The following is a 16168-nucleotide window of genomic DNA, read 5'->3' on the forward strand; positions in this document are numbered from 1 at the left end:
TAACTTAAAACCAACAAACATCTGGAACTGTCAGAATTGCCTGAAAGATATCTCCCTTGGCTATAGATGCCCACTGAAACCCTGCGGGAGCTGGGGCAGGGGCAGATAGCCCAGTGCGGTAACCCAGAAGGACTTAGGTGTTATCTTAGCCATCCCTTGCCTCCTGCAGGAGGGAACTTAAGCCCTCAGGCATCCCATGTTGGGGGTAGAGAGTGCTTGCATCTGGAAAGGGGATTACACATTTCTGTAGAGTGGAGTGGAGGGGGCAAGAGACCCATCGATGTTTGCTTAAGTTTGAATCCCAGCATTGCCACTTTCTACCTGTATGACCTTGGCAAGCTAGTCAGTCTCACTGTGTTTCCGCTTCCTCATCTATAAAATAAGGATAAGATTAGTTCTTACAAAACAGGTTGCTGGGCCTGGTGCATCATAAGAGCAACGTATGTGCTGGTTATTATTCGACTGCTGGGAGTTCCTCAGCCCTGGGGACTTCCACAACGTGTCTGGTTCTCTCAGGTACACTGTCCCTACACGGACCTCCACGCAGTGGCTAGCTCCCTTCACCAGGCAGCAACAGCTCTCACCAGGATTTCTTCATCCCTCCTCCCCTTTCCTGTTAAGGTGTTTTTAAAAATGTTATTTATTGATTTGAAGGGGGGGGGGAATCGATTTGCTGTTCCGCTTATCTATTCATTCATGGGTTGCTTTTTGTATGTGCCCTGACCAGGGATCAAACTCGCAGCCTTGGCATACTGCACTGCTGACCACTGCTACCTGGACTGGGAATGAGGGCTTTCCCAGGGCAAGGGCAGGGGTCGCTGCAAGGTTGCAGCCTATTACCTCTTGGTGGGTTTGTTAGGAGTTGGGAAGAGACATGCTTCTCCATTGGTTTGGAAATTTGTCTACCTACCTATCAATCATCTATAATCTATCAATCATCTATCATCTATCTATCTCATCTTTCAAGGCCCATAGCTCCGCCACGCCCCTTCCAGTGTGAAATGTTTCCCAAAGAAGAGAGAACCGTTATTCCTCCAAGGCAGAAATGTGAAAAGAACTGTTGCCTTTTTCTTACTCCGACGCAGCCAGAGATTTATCCCTTCAACCCATGACAACTCATTCCCCCTCAGTCCACTCTGTGTTCAGCGGGCTCCGAGGTGAACTGAAATTCCGAGCTATTCTCATCTGGTTGCCCTGGGAGTTTCAGCGCTCTAGGCACAACCTGTTCCTCCACCCTCCCCGCTCCCTCCCAACCTCCCTCCCTCGCCCTGCTGCGACCTTCTCAGCCCTCCTCCCTCCCCTGCTTAGGGCCCCGCTGCGCCCTCCGGAGAGACGCTAGCTGTCTGGGTACCCAGGAGGGGAGGCGGAGAAAGAGGAGGGGAGGGGAAGGGAGGAGGCGGGGAAGCGCGCCTAGGGGAAGCCGGGCGCCGCCGTGCAGCCGGGAGGGGCGGCTGAAGGTTGCATCTGCTGGAAGGAGGTTTTTGGCTGCTTGGTAACGGGCTGCCAGAACCCAGAGAAAGGCAGAGAGCTGGGCAGCGGCTTCTTGACGTCAGGACCCAGCGAGGGGATCGCGCCAGCAACCCCAGCCCGCCCCACTGTGCGCCAGCCGACGGCGGGAGAGGAGCCGGATGCCAGGCTCTCGCGGGGTGTGAGTGGGGCGCGGGAGCGGATCCAGGGGCGCAGCATGCCCCGGGCCCCAGGGCCATGGAGATCTCCCTGGTGCCCCTGGAGAACGGCGGGGCCATGACCGTCAGAGGAGGAGGTGAGGACCGGGTGGGCTGTGGCCAAGCCACAGCGGGGGAACTCCAGTGCCCCTCGACAGCTGCGCTCTGCGACGGACCCAAAGGGCCGGCGCCCAGGGGATGCGGCGCGCCCGGGAGCGCGGAGCCGGGCGGGCGGCCTTGGCCCAGGCTGCCCCCGGAGCAGCCGCAGCCTGGACAGGTTCCGACGGGGGACGAGGAGGGAGAAGGCGACCCCGCCCAGGGCGCGGCGGAGGATCCGGTGCCGATCGCGGCGGCCCTTCACCACCAGCGCGTCCTCATCAACATCTCGGGGCTGCGCTTCGAGACGCAGCTGGGCACCCTGGCGCAGTTCCCCAACACCCTCCTGGGGGACCCCGCCAGGCGCCTGCGCTACTTCGACCCCCTGCGCAACGAGTACTTCTTCGACCGCAACCGGCCCAGCTTCGACGGCATCCTTTACTACTACCAGTCGGGGGGCCGGCTGCGCAGGCCGGTCAACGTCTCCTTGGACGTGTTCGCCGACGAAATTCGCTTCTACCAGCTGGGGGACGAGGCCATGGAGCGCTTCCGGGAGGACGAGGGCTTCATTAAAGAAGAGGAGAAACCCCTGCCCCGCCACCAGTTCCAACGCCAGGTGTGGCTTATCTTTGAATATCCAGAGAGCTCGGGGTCCGCGCGGGCCGTCGCCATCGTCTCGGTCTTGGTCATCCTCATCTCTATCATCACCTTCTGCCTGGAGACCTTGCCCGAGTTCAGGGATGAGCGGGAGCTGCTCCGCCACCCCCCGGCGCCCCACCCGCCTTCGGGGCCGGCGCGGGGGGCCAATGGCAGCGGGGCCGGGGCGCCCTCCTCTGGCCCCACGGTGGCGCCTCTCCTGCCCAGGACCCTGGCCGACCCCTTCTTCATTGTCGAGACCACGTGCGTCATCTGGTTCACCTTCGAGCTGCTGGTGCGCTTCCTGGCCTGCCCCAGCAAGGCCGACTTCTGTCGGAACATCATGAATGTCATCGACGTGGTGGCCATCTTCCCCTACTTCATCACCTTGGGCACCGAGCTGGCGGAGCCACAGCCGGGGGGCGGCCAGAACGGGCAGCAGGCCATGTCCCTGGCCATCCTCAGAGTGATCCGCCTGGTCCGCGTGTTCCGCATCTTCAAGCTCTCCCGCCACTCCAAGGGGCTGCAGATCCTGGGCAAGACCCTGCAGGCCTCCATGCGGGAGCTGGGCCTGCTCATCTTCTTCCTCTTCATCGGAGTCATCCTCTTCTCCAGCGCCGTCTACTTCGCAGAGGCGGACAACCAGCACTCCCACTTCTCCAGCATCCCCGATGCCTTCTGGTGGGCGGTCGTCACCATGACCACGGTGGGCTACGGGGACATGCGGCCAGTCACCGTGGGGGGCAAGATCGTGGGCTCACTGTGCGCCATCGCCGGGGTCCTCACCATCGCCCTGCCGGTGCCCGTCATTGTCTCCAACTTCAACTACTTCTACCACCGGGAGACGGACCACCGGGAGTCGGACCGCCACGAGGAGCTGGCCGCCCTGAAGGAGGAGCAGGGCAGCCAGAGCCAGGGGACAGGGCTGGACGGCAGAGGCCAGCGGAAGGCCAGCTGGAACAAGGGGTCCTTCTGCAAGGGGTCCCTGGAGAATGCGGAGGGGGCCCGAGGGGGCAGCTGCCCTCTAGAGAAGTGTAACCTCAAGGCCAAGAGCAATGTGGACTTGCGGAGGTCCCTGTATGCCCTCTGCCTGGACACCAGCCGGGAGACAGATTTGTAAGGGGGTTCTGGTGGGATGGCTGAAGCCTCCCAAGCCTGGGCATCTACATTATACCACAGAGTATTTCAAACCCACCCCATTACCCACGTCTGCCCCTCTTCCTTTCGCTCCTGCCCTCCCTCCCTCCCTCTTTCCCTGGATCCCCCCACTTTTCTTCTTCTTTCCACGACACCAAGGGTCGCCTATTTTTAAAAAGTACCACATTCCATGACGCAAGAGCTGTTAAAATGGTGAGCGCCATGAGATGGATGTATTTGTAGCCAGTTTCCTATACCCAGCAGAGGAATAACCCAAACAAAAATGACTTTAAATAGCCCAGATCCCAAGGGATTTTATAACCTTTCCTCCCCCCCCCCCCCATCCATGTGTTCCACATTTGCTTTACATATGATTGTATTTGTGTATAGGGGGAAATATTTTTATGGCTGGTGAGTGGGTTTTTGTACTGTAGTTCAGATGAAGATATTTTGGGTATATTTTTCTGGACATATGTTGTCTTTGTGGAAGAGAGAGTTATAGTGATGTTTTTCTGTGAAACGTAGTCAGAGACCCTGGGTACAAGGTCTGTTTCCTGTGTCTGTAAGCCTCTCTCTTTTCTGGGATGTGGTATCGGTGCTGTGCATCTAGGGCAGGGAATGTTCTGGAAGAAAGGCAAGTCTGACTTTTTTTGTGCGCCTTAAACAATTCTTATACCTTCCTTCGAAAAGCATGTTAATGATGTTGGAGGAAGACTTCTGACAATTCATTCTCTTTGTTTTTACCCCAGGAAATAAAATGTTACTTCGTTGAGGCAAGTATTAGTTTTCTACAGCTGATGCTTTTTTTTTTTTTTAATAATTAAAAAAAGCCTGTCACTGTTTCTGGTTTTGGAGTCAGAGCAAATGCCACCTTGACTGGGGAAGAAAACTGGGAATCCTAATGATTTGATCATCAACATATTTACTCACAGAAGAGTAAATTCTGTTTGTCTCAGGCCCTCGATGGCACGGACCCCCTGTAACATGTTGGTATGAGACCCAGCCATCAGCATGGAGCGGGATGGAGCTAAAGGCAGAGGGTGACCAGACCCCCCTCCGCATCTCCCCCCACACCTGCTGTGGTCTCCCGCTGCTGGATTCTGAACTCTCCTTTGCAGGTTTTAAGCCGTCCTTACCATGGTTCTCAGCAGCCCTGGGAAACAGGCCTGGTTCTCAGACATGAAGCCCGTTCACAAATGAGGCCCTGGAGTGAAGGTCACAGAGGGAGGGAGGGAAGGAGGGAGGGAGGGAGGGAGGGAGGGAGGGAGGGAGGGAGGGAGGAAGGGAAGCAGCACCTGCTATACTCTCCCTGCCAACCCTGATGGACAGAGGAGAATCCCTTTGATGGATGGAGGCAGCCAGAGGCCAAGTGGGAGGATTTGCTTGTCCTCAGTAAAGGCTGGTTTCTCCCATGTCTGGAGTATTCCCTAAACCCAGAACGAATCTCTTTGTTTCCTTTTCACTGGATGCTTGTGGAAAAACATCACAGCAGGTATAACACTGGCTAAAATTTCTCTCTGGGATTAGCTATTCCCGTGGGGGCTCTGAATTCCTGCTGTTGCTTGTTCTGCTGAGTTATCCAAAGCCTGGTTGTCTCACATGGTCACCAGGGAGGCTGGTGGTCCACAGTCACACCTCCCCCACGACAACAGTGAGCCTATGGCTAGTTGTGAGGGTGCATTCAGGTCTCCGCGGGGTGAGGGAGGATCCGCTAAATTGATGTCTGGGAACTGGGTTTAAGTAAGATGCGGACACAATAATAAAGCCAGTGCCTGTGACTGAGCAGCCAATCTGAGGAGGAAACAGGACTGCAGGCAGGGCTCTGTTGTTTTTCACCACATGCCAGGGCAAAGGAAGAAAAACAGAGACGCTTTACTTATTTATAATTTACAATCTGCTTAAAAGCTGGGCATCTTGCCAAAGCTCAACTCCACAGCGTCTCACCTCCAAGCCCTCTATGGCTTTTAAATGTAACCTGTGGCGTTTAGCACACACCTCGTGATTGGGACTGGGCCACTGAGTCCCAGGCTCAACCCTCCCTTTGAGGCAACAGAGAAATTAGCACTGTGGATCTGAAGTACAGTTCCTTTAGGCTTAAGCAACAAAGACAGTGGTGCCTAGGACTTAGATGTGTCCAGGTGCCTGACAATCTGCATCTTTTTGTTTTGTTTTGTTAATCCTCACCTGAGGATATTTTTCCATTGATTTTTATTTTTATTATTATTATTTTAAAAATATATTTTATTAATTTTTTACAGAGAGGAAGGGAGAGGGATAGAGAGTTAGAAACACTGATGAGAGAGAAACATTGACCAACTGCCACCTGCACACCCCCCCACTGGGGATGTGCCCGCAACCAAGTTACATGCCCTTGACTGGAATAGAACCTGGGACCCCTCAGTCCGCAGGCCGACACTCTATCCACTGAGCCAAACCAGTTAGGGCTCCATTGATTTTTAGAGAGAGTGGAAAAGAGAGGGAGAAACAGAGAGATAAATATCAGTGTGAGAGAGACACATCAATGGGTTGCCTCCCGCAGCAGCATGACCTGGGCCCGGGATTGCGCCTGCAACTGAGGTCACTGCCCTTGACTGGAACTGAACCCGGAACCCTTCAGTCCGTGGGCCGACGTTCTATTCACTGAGCCAAACTGGCTAGGGCCAGCCTGTATCTTTAAGTGCCCAGTAAGTGGGTGCAAGCTAAAATCCTCAGGGTGCAGTGGAGGAAAGGGGAGAGCGAATTCCTATTTTGTGTGAAAGGAGAGGATACTGCAGAACAGGTTTACCAAGGGAATCATGCGGGTCTCAGGGGGCCTCCCAAAGTAGGGATGATAGGCGGCTGCCTGTCATCTCCGTGGCCAGTGGTGTGGAATCTGTCCTGGGGCGCTGGGAGGGGCACCCACGGGGCAGTGCAAGCATTTCCGTCTCCCTGTCTTCTCAATGTGCCTGTTGCTATGGTTATGAGAAAGGCTCCACTTAACTTGCATGCTGGTTCACCTGTTCATGTGCTTAGCAGGAAAGGAACCTGAATGTCAAGGCTCTTACTCAGGCTGCCTGAGGTAAGAGGCCCCTCCTGTCCCCTCCCAACCTCCCCTTCTCTGCTGTATTGATTTCCCACCGCCTTTCCCTTCCTGAGGAGATTAGATCAAGTGGCCTCAGCTAAGCTTTTTATCCAGATGTTGCTTCTTGGCCCCCACAGCAGGAAACCACCCCATCTCCCAGCTTCGGCAGCCACGGTGAACAGCGTCTCCACTGCCGTGCATCGCCCCCCCTTCCACTACCTGCTTTTTGCCTCTGTGATTGCTGAACCCTAAGCAATGACAGACTCAGGGGAAAAAAATTTTTTTCACATGCTTTTTTTTTAAATAAAAAAATATTATTGATTTCAGAGAGGAAGGGAGAGGGAGAAAGAGATAGAAACATCAATGATGAGAGAGAATCATTGATCGGCTGCCTCCAGCAGGCTCCACACTAGGGATCGAGCTCTCAACCTAGGCATGTGTCCTGACCTGGAATCGAACCATGACCTCCTGGTTCGTAGGTCAACACTCAACCGCTGCCATGTTGGCTGGGCTTTTCCACATGCTTTAAAAGCCCCAGCTCCTTGATTCACGCTGCCAGGGACACTCCCTGGAGGGGAAAATGAAACAGTGCCAGTCCTTGAGGAACCTTTCCGTAGAGTTGGGCTTTGAGTTGTCCTAGTGTTAAAGTCATGAGGACTTCTCGGCTTGGGGTGCATGGAGCGAAGTATTTCTCTTGGTGCAGGGACACCTTGCTCCAAGTCCCCTCCAGAAGTGGCAGAGTGTGCATGTGGAGGGGGACCCTGGGTGGTCATCACGTGCTCTGCTCTGATTTGGACCTCAACAGCTCCCATCTGCTCAGCAGCCACCTGGGCCCTGCCCTCCTTGGTGTGCTGGGGATACTGGAACAACAGTTAGAATGTGGTTTCTACCTTCATATGCTTCCCAGTCCCAGTGGGGAAGCAATCAGGGCAAAACACAAGCAAATCATGCAAGACAGTGGCATTGAGTGCCTTGCAAGGGGCTCAGAAATGAAGTGTTACAGGTCAGGAGTGGGAAGGAGAGGGGGAATGGAATAGGAAAGGGAAGCTTCTAGAGACCTTGAAGGGGGGTTAGGAAGAAAGGAGAGCATTTGGGAAGAGGGAAGTGGGAATAGTGGGTAGAGGAGAATGGCTGCCTTGTCCCCATCACTGTCATTCAGCGATGGAGTCCAGAGTTGAAGGCTGGTGCCGCCCCTGAGGACCACAGTAGGAGTTCCGGTTTTACCAATGGCAGGGGACTCAGAACTTGTGTAGGGACGGGGTTGGCAAAACCCAGAAGAGCCAGGTAGTAAATATTATACTTCTCTGCCCCTCTTTGCCTGGCTCTTCTCTGGCTGTAGAGATGGGCCTTGGGCTGGCATGGCCTCTGTGTGTGCATGGTGAGCATATGGTATGCACATGTGTAGGAGTGTGCATGATGGAGGGGGTGTGGCCCAGCCTGGAGTGAGTCACCTGCAGACCACAGACCTTCAGACAGAGCAAGATGCTTATTACATTCCCTTAACTGATATTTATTTTCTTTATTTTTTTAAAAAATACATTTTTTTATTGATTTCAGAGAGGAAGGGAGAGGGAGAGGTAGGAGCATCAATGATGAGAGAGAATCATTGATCGGCTGCCTCCTACATGCCCCCTACTGGGGATCAAGCCTACAACCTGGGCATGTGCCTTGATCAGGAATTGAACTGTGACCTCCTAGTTCATAGGTCAGTCAAACTTTGCACAATGCAATATTTCAGCTAGAAGGAACCTTATAAACAATCTGGTCTGTCCCACTTCTTTTACAGAGGAGCAAATGGAGGCCAGGAGAAGAGAGGTGGTATATCCAAGGTCACACCCCCGTTAAAGTAATCCAGGACTGGGCTTGCTTCCCCTGACTCCAGCCTGGATTTCCTTCTGTGTTGCCTTTTGCTCCTTCTGCATGAAAGTCTCCCAGTTCTCATTAAGCTGCCCTCTACCCCGCCTCCGGAGGCACAACCCTGCCACATCAGTTTATCCGAATCCAGAATCCAGTCTGCCTGGGAAGGCTGCCTCCTGGCTCTCCATTATGCTTACAAAGCCCTGATCTGTCTCCTCCAATTTGATTTTACTCATTTCAACTTGTGTTTATTGCAAATGTGAAGCCTGTGTAGGCAAAGGGGATACAGCACTGTGATGAATAGGTTTCCATATACCAGTGGTTCTCAACCTTAGCTGCACAATAGAATCACCTGGGAATCTTTTTAAAATCCTGATTTCTGGGCCTCATCCTCCAGAAATTCTGTTTCTTTGTTATGGGTTGTGGCCACAACATTAGTAACAAAGAAACAGAATTTCCGGAGGACGAGGCCCGGAAATCAGGATTTTTAAAAGATTCCCTGGTGATTCTAATGTGCAGCCAAGGTTGAGAACCACTGCTATATACGAACATCTCACTGTCTAGAGGGGAAACTGAAACACTTATAATCCAGTGTCCTAGTGCTATCACTCATTCATTATCAATTCACTCATTAATTCATTCCTCCATTCATTTGAAAAATATTTGACAGGGAGGCATTGTGCTAAGACACTGGGATCTTTACCGATTGGTTTTCCAGTCCATTGGGGGAGAATCAGTAATCACGTAAGCAAATCATTTTTAAATGGAGGAAAGAGCAATGGAGGAAGCGAGCAGCACTGTCATCAGAGGAGAGATGTACAACTTTAGAGAGTCGCCTGGTCGGAGAAGAACAACGTGAGTGAAGCATGAGAAGGCATGAAATAAGGTGAGGTGTGGGGAACAGGGCTGTGAGGACTGGGGGAATTGGGAGGAGACTATGTTTTCCTGCAGAAGCAGAGGGGTGGAGACCTCAGGCAGGAGTGGGGGTGGAGAAAGGCCAAGGCCTCCTGGAGAGCTCCAGGCAGGATTTTCAATCCCAGCACCACCCAGAACACATGCAGCAGGACCACCTCGCCAAAGGAAACAGCACGGATTTCTGCTGGCTTTTGTTTTGCTTTTTATTTGTGGGAGCAGGACACAGGTGCCCGTGCGTGCTCCTGGCTTTCCTCCCCAGCTAATAAACCTTTCTATGACTGCGATCATTGGCACTTTTTAAATGGGTGCCACCTGGGAAATTGGGCAAGTGGTCCCAGTTTTGCTTAAGTGGCCACGGCATCCAGTTGTAAGGGACTTTTTCTCACAAAATATCCAGTTGAAGCAACAGGTAGTGGTTTGTGCTTCTGTTGTACTCACTCTATGGTGTACATATTATATTACTAGGGGCCCAGTGCATGAATTCGTGCACTTTGAAAGGAACTGTGGGCAGTGAGGCTGTGGTGGGCACAGGGGCAGGTCTTGGCCCATCTTCCGTGCCCCTGCCTGGCCCCTCCTGCCACGGCCCCCGGTCTCCTGTCTTCCAGCAGCCCCACTCCCATTGCCGCAGCTCCCATGCACTGACAGCACTGGCCCTGCTCGCACCCGCTGATGGCGCAGAGCGGTACCAGCAATGGGTGTGAGCAGGGCTGGCGCATCAGTGGATGTGGGCAGCAGCTGCTGCCCCGATTGCCCCTAAGGAGCAGGGGGAGGTGGAGAAGCCCTGAGGTCAGTCAATTGGGGCTGGCAGCTGCCGCTTGCACCTGCTGATGGTGCCAAGTGATTGTGGCCGGCGCTGGGCACTGACAGCGGGTGTGAGCAGCGGCTCTGGTGTTGGCAGCCAGTGCGAGTGGGGCCGGTGCTGGCAGCAGGTGCAAGTGTCAGAGGGACCACAGGTGCGTGGGAGCAAAGAATTTTCAGTAACCACCAGAGGCTCACCCCCATGACAGCGACTGGAGCCCTGCCTTGGTCTGGCGCCCTGCTCACCTGCTCCACCATCCCGCCACAGCCAACACCCACCATATTCCGAGCTCTGCTGCCTGCTGCCAACGCCCACCATGTTCCATGCATGCCCCCTGGTGGACAACGCATGTCATAGCAACCAGTTGTTCGGCTATTCCGTTGTTCTGTCCTTTGGTTTATTTGCATATTAGGGTTTTATATATATAGATTGTTATTTATTGTTCTTCTTTGGTTGTAGTGAAGTTACCTATAAATCCCACGTTATTGTGGCCCCAGGTGTGAAATGGAGCCTGAGGTGGGCATAATAACCTTCTCATGGCCTTTCTGCCTTTATTTCCCTGTCTGCCTCCAGTCCACACTACACATGCCTTCTAAATTAATCTCTCCAGAGGACAACCCCTATAATCAGATCTTTCCAGGGCTCCTAAACAGAATAATCCCTGTCCCTTTAGCCTGACTTTTAAAGTCCTCCATAATGTGATACTAAATCTTCCTTTTTAGCCTTTTCTTTCTCTACATTATCTACCCCAAAGACATCTATACTTGCTAGCTACACTGGACAAAGTCATGGCCCCAGGTGACACCCATTGTTATGCCTGCCCATCAGTCATCCTCTTGGGTGGACTTTAATATACTGCAATCCTACTCATCCTTCAAAACACACATATCTTCTGCTCAAAGGAGCCATCCTCAGTCTCTCCAGTCCAAAGCCATTTCCCTGCTTCAGGGCTCCTATCATAAACGCATTCTGCTTCAGCTGTAGTCAGTTGTTTACCTACCTCTCTCCCACTCGAGCTCAAATGAATCCTTCCTTTAGAGCAGGAATTCTCTCAGATTCCTGTTCATCTCGGTGCCTAGAATCGGGCCTGGAATATAGCAGGTGCTCAATAATAAGGCTTTCTGGATTGAAATGACTTCTCTTATGACTTCTTGCCTATACTTCTTGTCTATGTCCAGTGCCTTGGGAGGTACTGGACATAGACACTAGCTTCCTCACTGTCTTCATATGAGATGTGTTGATGAGGTACCTGCTATGCATGAGGAACTGGATTAAGCCCTTGACAAGCTGTTTTATAATGCAATAAAATACACCACTCTGGGCTTCCCACATTGAATGGTGGGGAACAATCATTGATACAGCCATTCCCTGGCATCTAGGACCCTGTGGAAGAACAGCCTTCATTTGACAGGTGCCATTGCTCTGTCTTCACTCACCGTGTGTGTAGTCCAGGTGGGTGGTGACATTTGATGTGAGCTGAGACTCCTAGAAAGACTCACGGGGTGACAATTCAGGACAGTGTCTCAGGGAAGAGCCATCAGGTGGGGATGAAGGAGGGAAAGAGATGGGGTCTGGAAAAATTGTCACTCTGCGTGAAAAAATATTGGTGAGGGATACATAGATTGACATACATCAGATCTGCCAAGAACAACCAGGAATGCACCTGTTTGGTGATTAAGGAATTCTTATGAATTATTTCTAACCCTCCAGTCCCCTCATTCCCAAATGTTTCAGTTTGGAAGATACAGTGAATGGTCACCCAAGCAGTGGTGGGCAGGGGTGGAGGTGTTGATGGTCTCTTCATCATTCTCTGCTGTCATTTTCAGGGGGATCCAGGGTGGCCAGGTTGGTTGACTGTAACACCAGCAGCAGTGGTGCCTGCAGGGACAAGCATAATCAGGTTACCACATATTTTCTGAGTTCCCAAATGACAGGTACTGTGCTGGACGCTGGGATTTAGGCACACAGAAGACTTGGGGGACCCTATGAGGCATTTAGTCCATATCTTCAACCCCAATCCAATATAATATAGTTCCCAGCCTTCTAAATCTCTGGTCCAGGGACCAGAGATTTAGAAGGCTTAAGCACTGAAAAGAATATGATGCTCCTACAAATATAATTCAAAATAAAAACAATACCTACCAAAACATAAATTTAAGAAAGCCCCCAAAAGTTCTAATATTTTCCTTGATGCTTTTACTGACATAGCAAGTGTCAAGTTATTTCGAAAAAATGATCTCACCTCTGTTGAGCTGGTGACCTCAGCTCAGGTTCTCTCTTCTTATGGGATAATTTGGCTCTGACCCAATCACTCCTAGCTGGCAGGGGTCCCTCCCCATCCTTCCCCAGACCACATCACTGGGCCCCATCCTGGTTACAGGCAGTTCTGTCTGAGTGGCTTTTTGGAATGGGGAAATGGATTCCAGATGTTGACAGCTGGTGGTCACCAGGACAAACCTGAGTCTGAGTGGCATGGAATTTCTTGGAGCCACACAGAGACCATTGTTCTGCATCTTTGAAGGAGCTGTTCTGATGTTGCCCCTACTGAGCCATGGTTTGTTGGGTCTTTTCTGGAAAATGCCGAGAGGGCAAAGCTAAGGAGTAAATCTCTGCTGTAAATTAATGATCACTTCTTTCTGATGCTGGGCCTGGACCACCCTGTGCTTGTGGGCAACCAAGGGGATTTATAGTGTGGACCCCAAATTTCAGAGCTGGAAGGGACTAATCTGAAACAAAGGAACAATGAGAGAATCACAGTGAAAAGTGTGCATTAATGAAACATTTCATTAGACTTCTTTTTAAGCAAATATATATGCATAAATCTTCAACCATACAAATAAGTGTTTTTAAGGGGTCATCTTGGGGAAGGCCATTCAAGTAACTGGAAAATGTTTTAGGACTCACCTTTGGGAACACATTCAGATTTAGTCCTTGAAGTTAGCAGATATCCTCTTAACAATTGGCAAATTTGCACCGTTAAGGGGCTAGTAGTCACTCACACTTTGGTGTGAACTACTTAAATTAAATCCAATTTAACTATAATCTGACAGTCTATTAAATGGGAGTTTATGCAGAAGGATATATGGAGGGAGACAGAGCTTGGCAGTGGAACAGTGAATGGCAAAGTGGGTTAAAGAATTGTGGGGAGTAGAGAACTTAGGGCCTGTGGAGAGCAGCTGGGGAGTGTGCTGTCCCCAGGAGGTCAAAGACTGAAGGGTTAGTATATTGGGCCAAGGGTGGGAGAGGCTTGGGAATGCTAAGAGGACCCTTTAGGCTAGTGGTTCTCAACCTTCCTAATGCCTCGACCCTTTAATACAGTTCCTCATGTTGTGGTGACCCCCAACCACAAAATTATTTTCGTTGCTACTTCATAACTGTAATTTTACTACTGTTATGAATCATAACGTAAATATCTGATATGCAGGATGTATTTTCATTGTTACAAATTGAACATAATTAAAGCATAGTGATTAATCACAACAACAATATGTAATTATATATGTGTTTTCCGATGGTCTTAGGCAACCCCCGTGAATGGGTTGTTCGACCCCCAAAGGGGTCGTGACCCACAGGTTGACGACCCACAGGTTGAGAACCACTGATTTAGGCCAATACATGAGGAGGCATCCAGGCAGTCAAATGTTTTGGTTAAGTGAGTCTTGAAGGCAAGTAGATCTGAGTCTTAATCCTAGTTTTGTCTTTTATTAGTCAGTTGACCAAATACAAATGATAGTTTTCTAAGTGATGTTTTATAAAATAGCCTTTCCCCTCTATGTAATAGGAATAAAACGAAGGCCTTCTTTCAGAGTTGTCATGAGGCAACTCTGAAATAAACTACTTAGATATTTGTTAGGCAGGAAGCCATCGGGGAAGGTCAGTTATGATGTTGGTGATGATGATGATGATGATGTAAAGTTCTAGGACAGAGCCTATGATGACAAGCCCTTCAAAATGGGACTACCATCAAATTTAACTCAACAAGAGTTACTGAGCACAGATGTCTCCTGTGCTATGTGAGAGCTTGGAGATGTAAGCAGATGAAGAGAAGTATGTGCCCACAATCTGACAAGCAGCACAAACTAAGGGCACAAATGACAAAACAGATGTAGGAATCAGGCGTTTGAGATGGCTCTGGAAGGATGGGGGAAACTGACACAGGTCGGGGGACCAGGCAGGGTGATCCATGTGAAGAAATCATTTTAGCAGAGGATGGAGGTGGGGAGGTCTGGGCCTGGGACTGGACTGGCTAGTCCTGCAGAGTGGGAATGAACTGTCCTGTTGCAGTGTATGTGAAGCCATGGATGCATTCCTGACTTCTCACCTTATCTCATCTCTAGCTTCATTTCCAGCACTGGTCTGAGAACTGAGCTCATTACTGGCCCTATCAGGCCAGTGGACATTATTGGTCAATATCATAATCCTATATATAAAAAAAAGTCTTACATGCTAAGTGTCCGGTTGTCCATTCAACCAATCAAAGCATAATTTACTAATGATATGCTAAGGCCGCTCAATCACTTGCTATGATGTGCACTGGCCACCAGGGGGCAGACACTCTGACCGGTAGGTTAGCTTGCTGCTGGGGTCTGGCCAATGGGGACTGAATGAGATGGGCTGGACATGTCCTGGAGCCTTCCTGTGGTCCCTCCCCTGCTGGCCAACCTCCCATATCCCTCCCTGGTCTCAATCATGCACCAGTGGGGTCCCTCGGCCTGGCCTGCACCCTCTCGCAATCCGGGACCCCTCAGGGGATGTCAGAGAGCTGGTTTTGGCCCAATCCCACAGGCCAGGCTGAGGGACCCACTGGTGCACGTTTTTGTGCACTGGGCCTCTAGGGAGTTGACAATGGTTAAGACTCAACTGTAAAAATCTATTTGTGAACTGAGGAGCTACAAAGAAGGAGGAAAAAAGCTATAATTTTTGCTATTTGATTTGCCCAACCTCAGAATTTAAACTTCTCTCAGACTGCCTCTTGTCTGGGACAAGCAGCTATTTGGTTGTGTATTCAAAAAGGCATGAACGTTTGAGTGTAGCAGTATTTCAGATGCAATTGAATATATGGATTCTAAGGATCCCAGGCCTGGAGCAGATAACCTCCACCTCTGTACCCTTCCTAGAAATGAATGAGATCTAAGGTCAAGTGGAAAGATCACATGTGCATTTGTTATGCTGCCTGCACTACAGTGGGAGTGGAGACCAGGTGGTCTGTAAAGAGAGCGCCTGGGTTTGCAGTCTAGCACCAGGTTAGTTTCTGTCTCTTTGTGCTTGTCATGTGGGGATAATAGTACCTTTTTCATGTGGTGGTTTTGAGACTTAAATGAAATAGTGCATGGCAAGTCCTTAGTGCATTGCCTGGCCCAAAGTGACTACTGTGATCACTGTCATTCAACATCAACTATGAGTCAGATGCTGTGCTTAGTGCTATGAATAACGTGCAGCCCTCAACCAAGAGTCATAGAAGCTTACAGCTGGAGGCAGCTCTAAGTTCATTACCATGTCCTTTGTGTTTCCCCAGGGTTTATGAGCGGGATCCCTACTAGAAATGATTTTTAATAGTCTCTTATCTTGTATCTTAGTACTTTAAAAATATTTTTATTGATTTCAGAGAGCAAGAAAAGGATAGACATATTAATGATGAGAGAGAATCATTGATCGGCTGCCTCCTGCATGCCCCCTGCTGGGGATTGAGCCCTCAACCCAGGCATGTGCCCTTGCCAGAATTGAACCTGGGACTCTTCAGTCTGCAGGCTCTATCCACTGAGCCAAACTGGCTAGGGCTATCTTAGCACTTTCGACAGACTAATCATGCAACCTCTTCAGAAATGCTTTCTGTGGCCTTCAGCCCCTCCAACTCCATTTTCCTACCTTTACCTAATTCCTTCATAGCACTTACCATTTTCTGAACATACAATACTTGCTTATGGCTCATTGCCACTTGCTGCTACTGAAATGCTAACTCCATGAGAACCGGGACCTTGCCTGGCTCACACATATTCTGGATCC

At 50.6% G+C, this 16168-nt stretch overlaps 1 protein-coding gene across 1 annotated transcript; it reads left to right on the forward strand.

Moving 5' to 3' along the window:
- Positions 1–1444: 1444 nt before the first annotated feature.
- Positions 1445–4310, forward strand: KCNA5 (potassium voltage-gated channel subfamily A member 5). The gene has a single exon (XM_059681975.1). The coding sequence runs from the start codon at positions 1705–1707 to the stop codon at positions 3514–3516; it is 1812 nt and encodes a 603-aa protein (XP_059537958.1). The 5' UTR covers positions 1445–1704; the 3' UTR covers positions 3517–4310.
- Positions 4311–16168: the final 11858 nt, after the last annotated feature.

The sequence above is a fragment of the Myotis daubentonii genome, chromosome 2 (assembly GCF_963259705.1).
Source record: "Myotis daubentonii chromosome 2, mMyoDau2.1, whole genome shotgun sequence".
NCBI lineage: Eukaryota > Metazoa > Chordata > Mammalia > Chiroptera > Vespertilionidae > Myotis > Myotis daubentonii.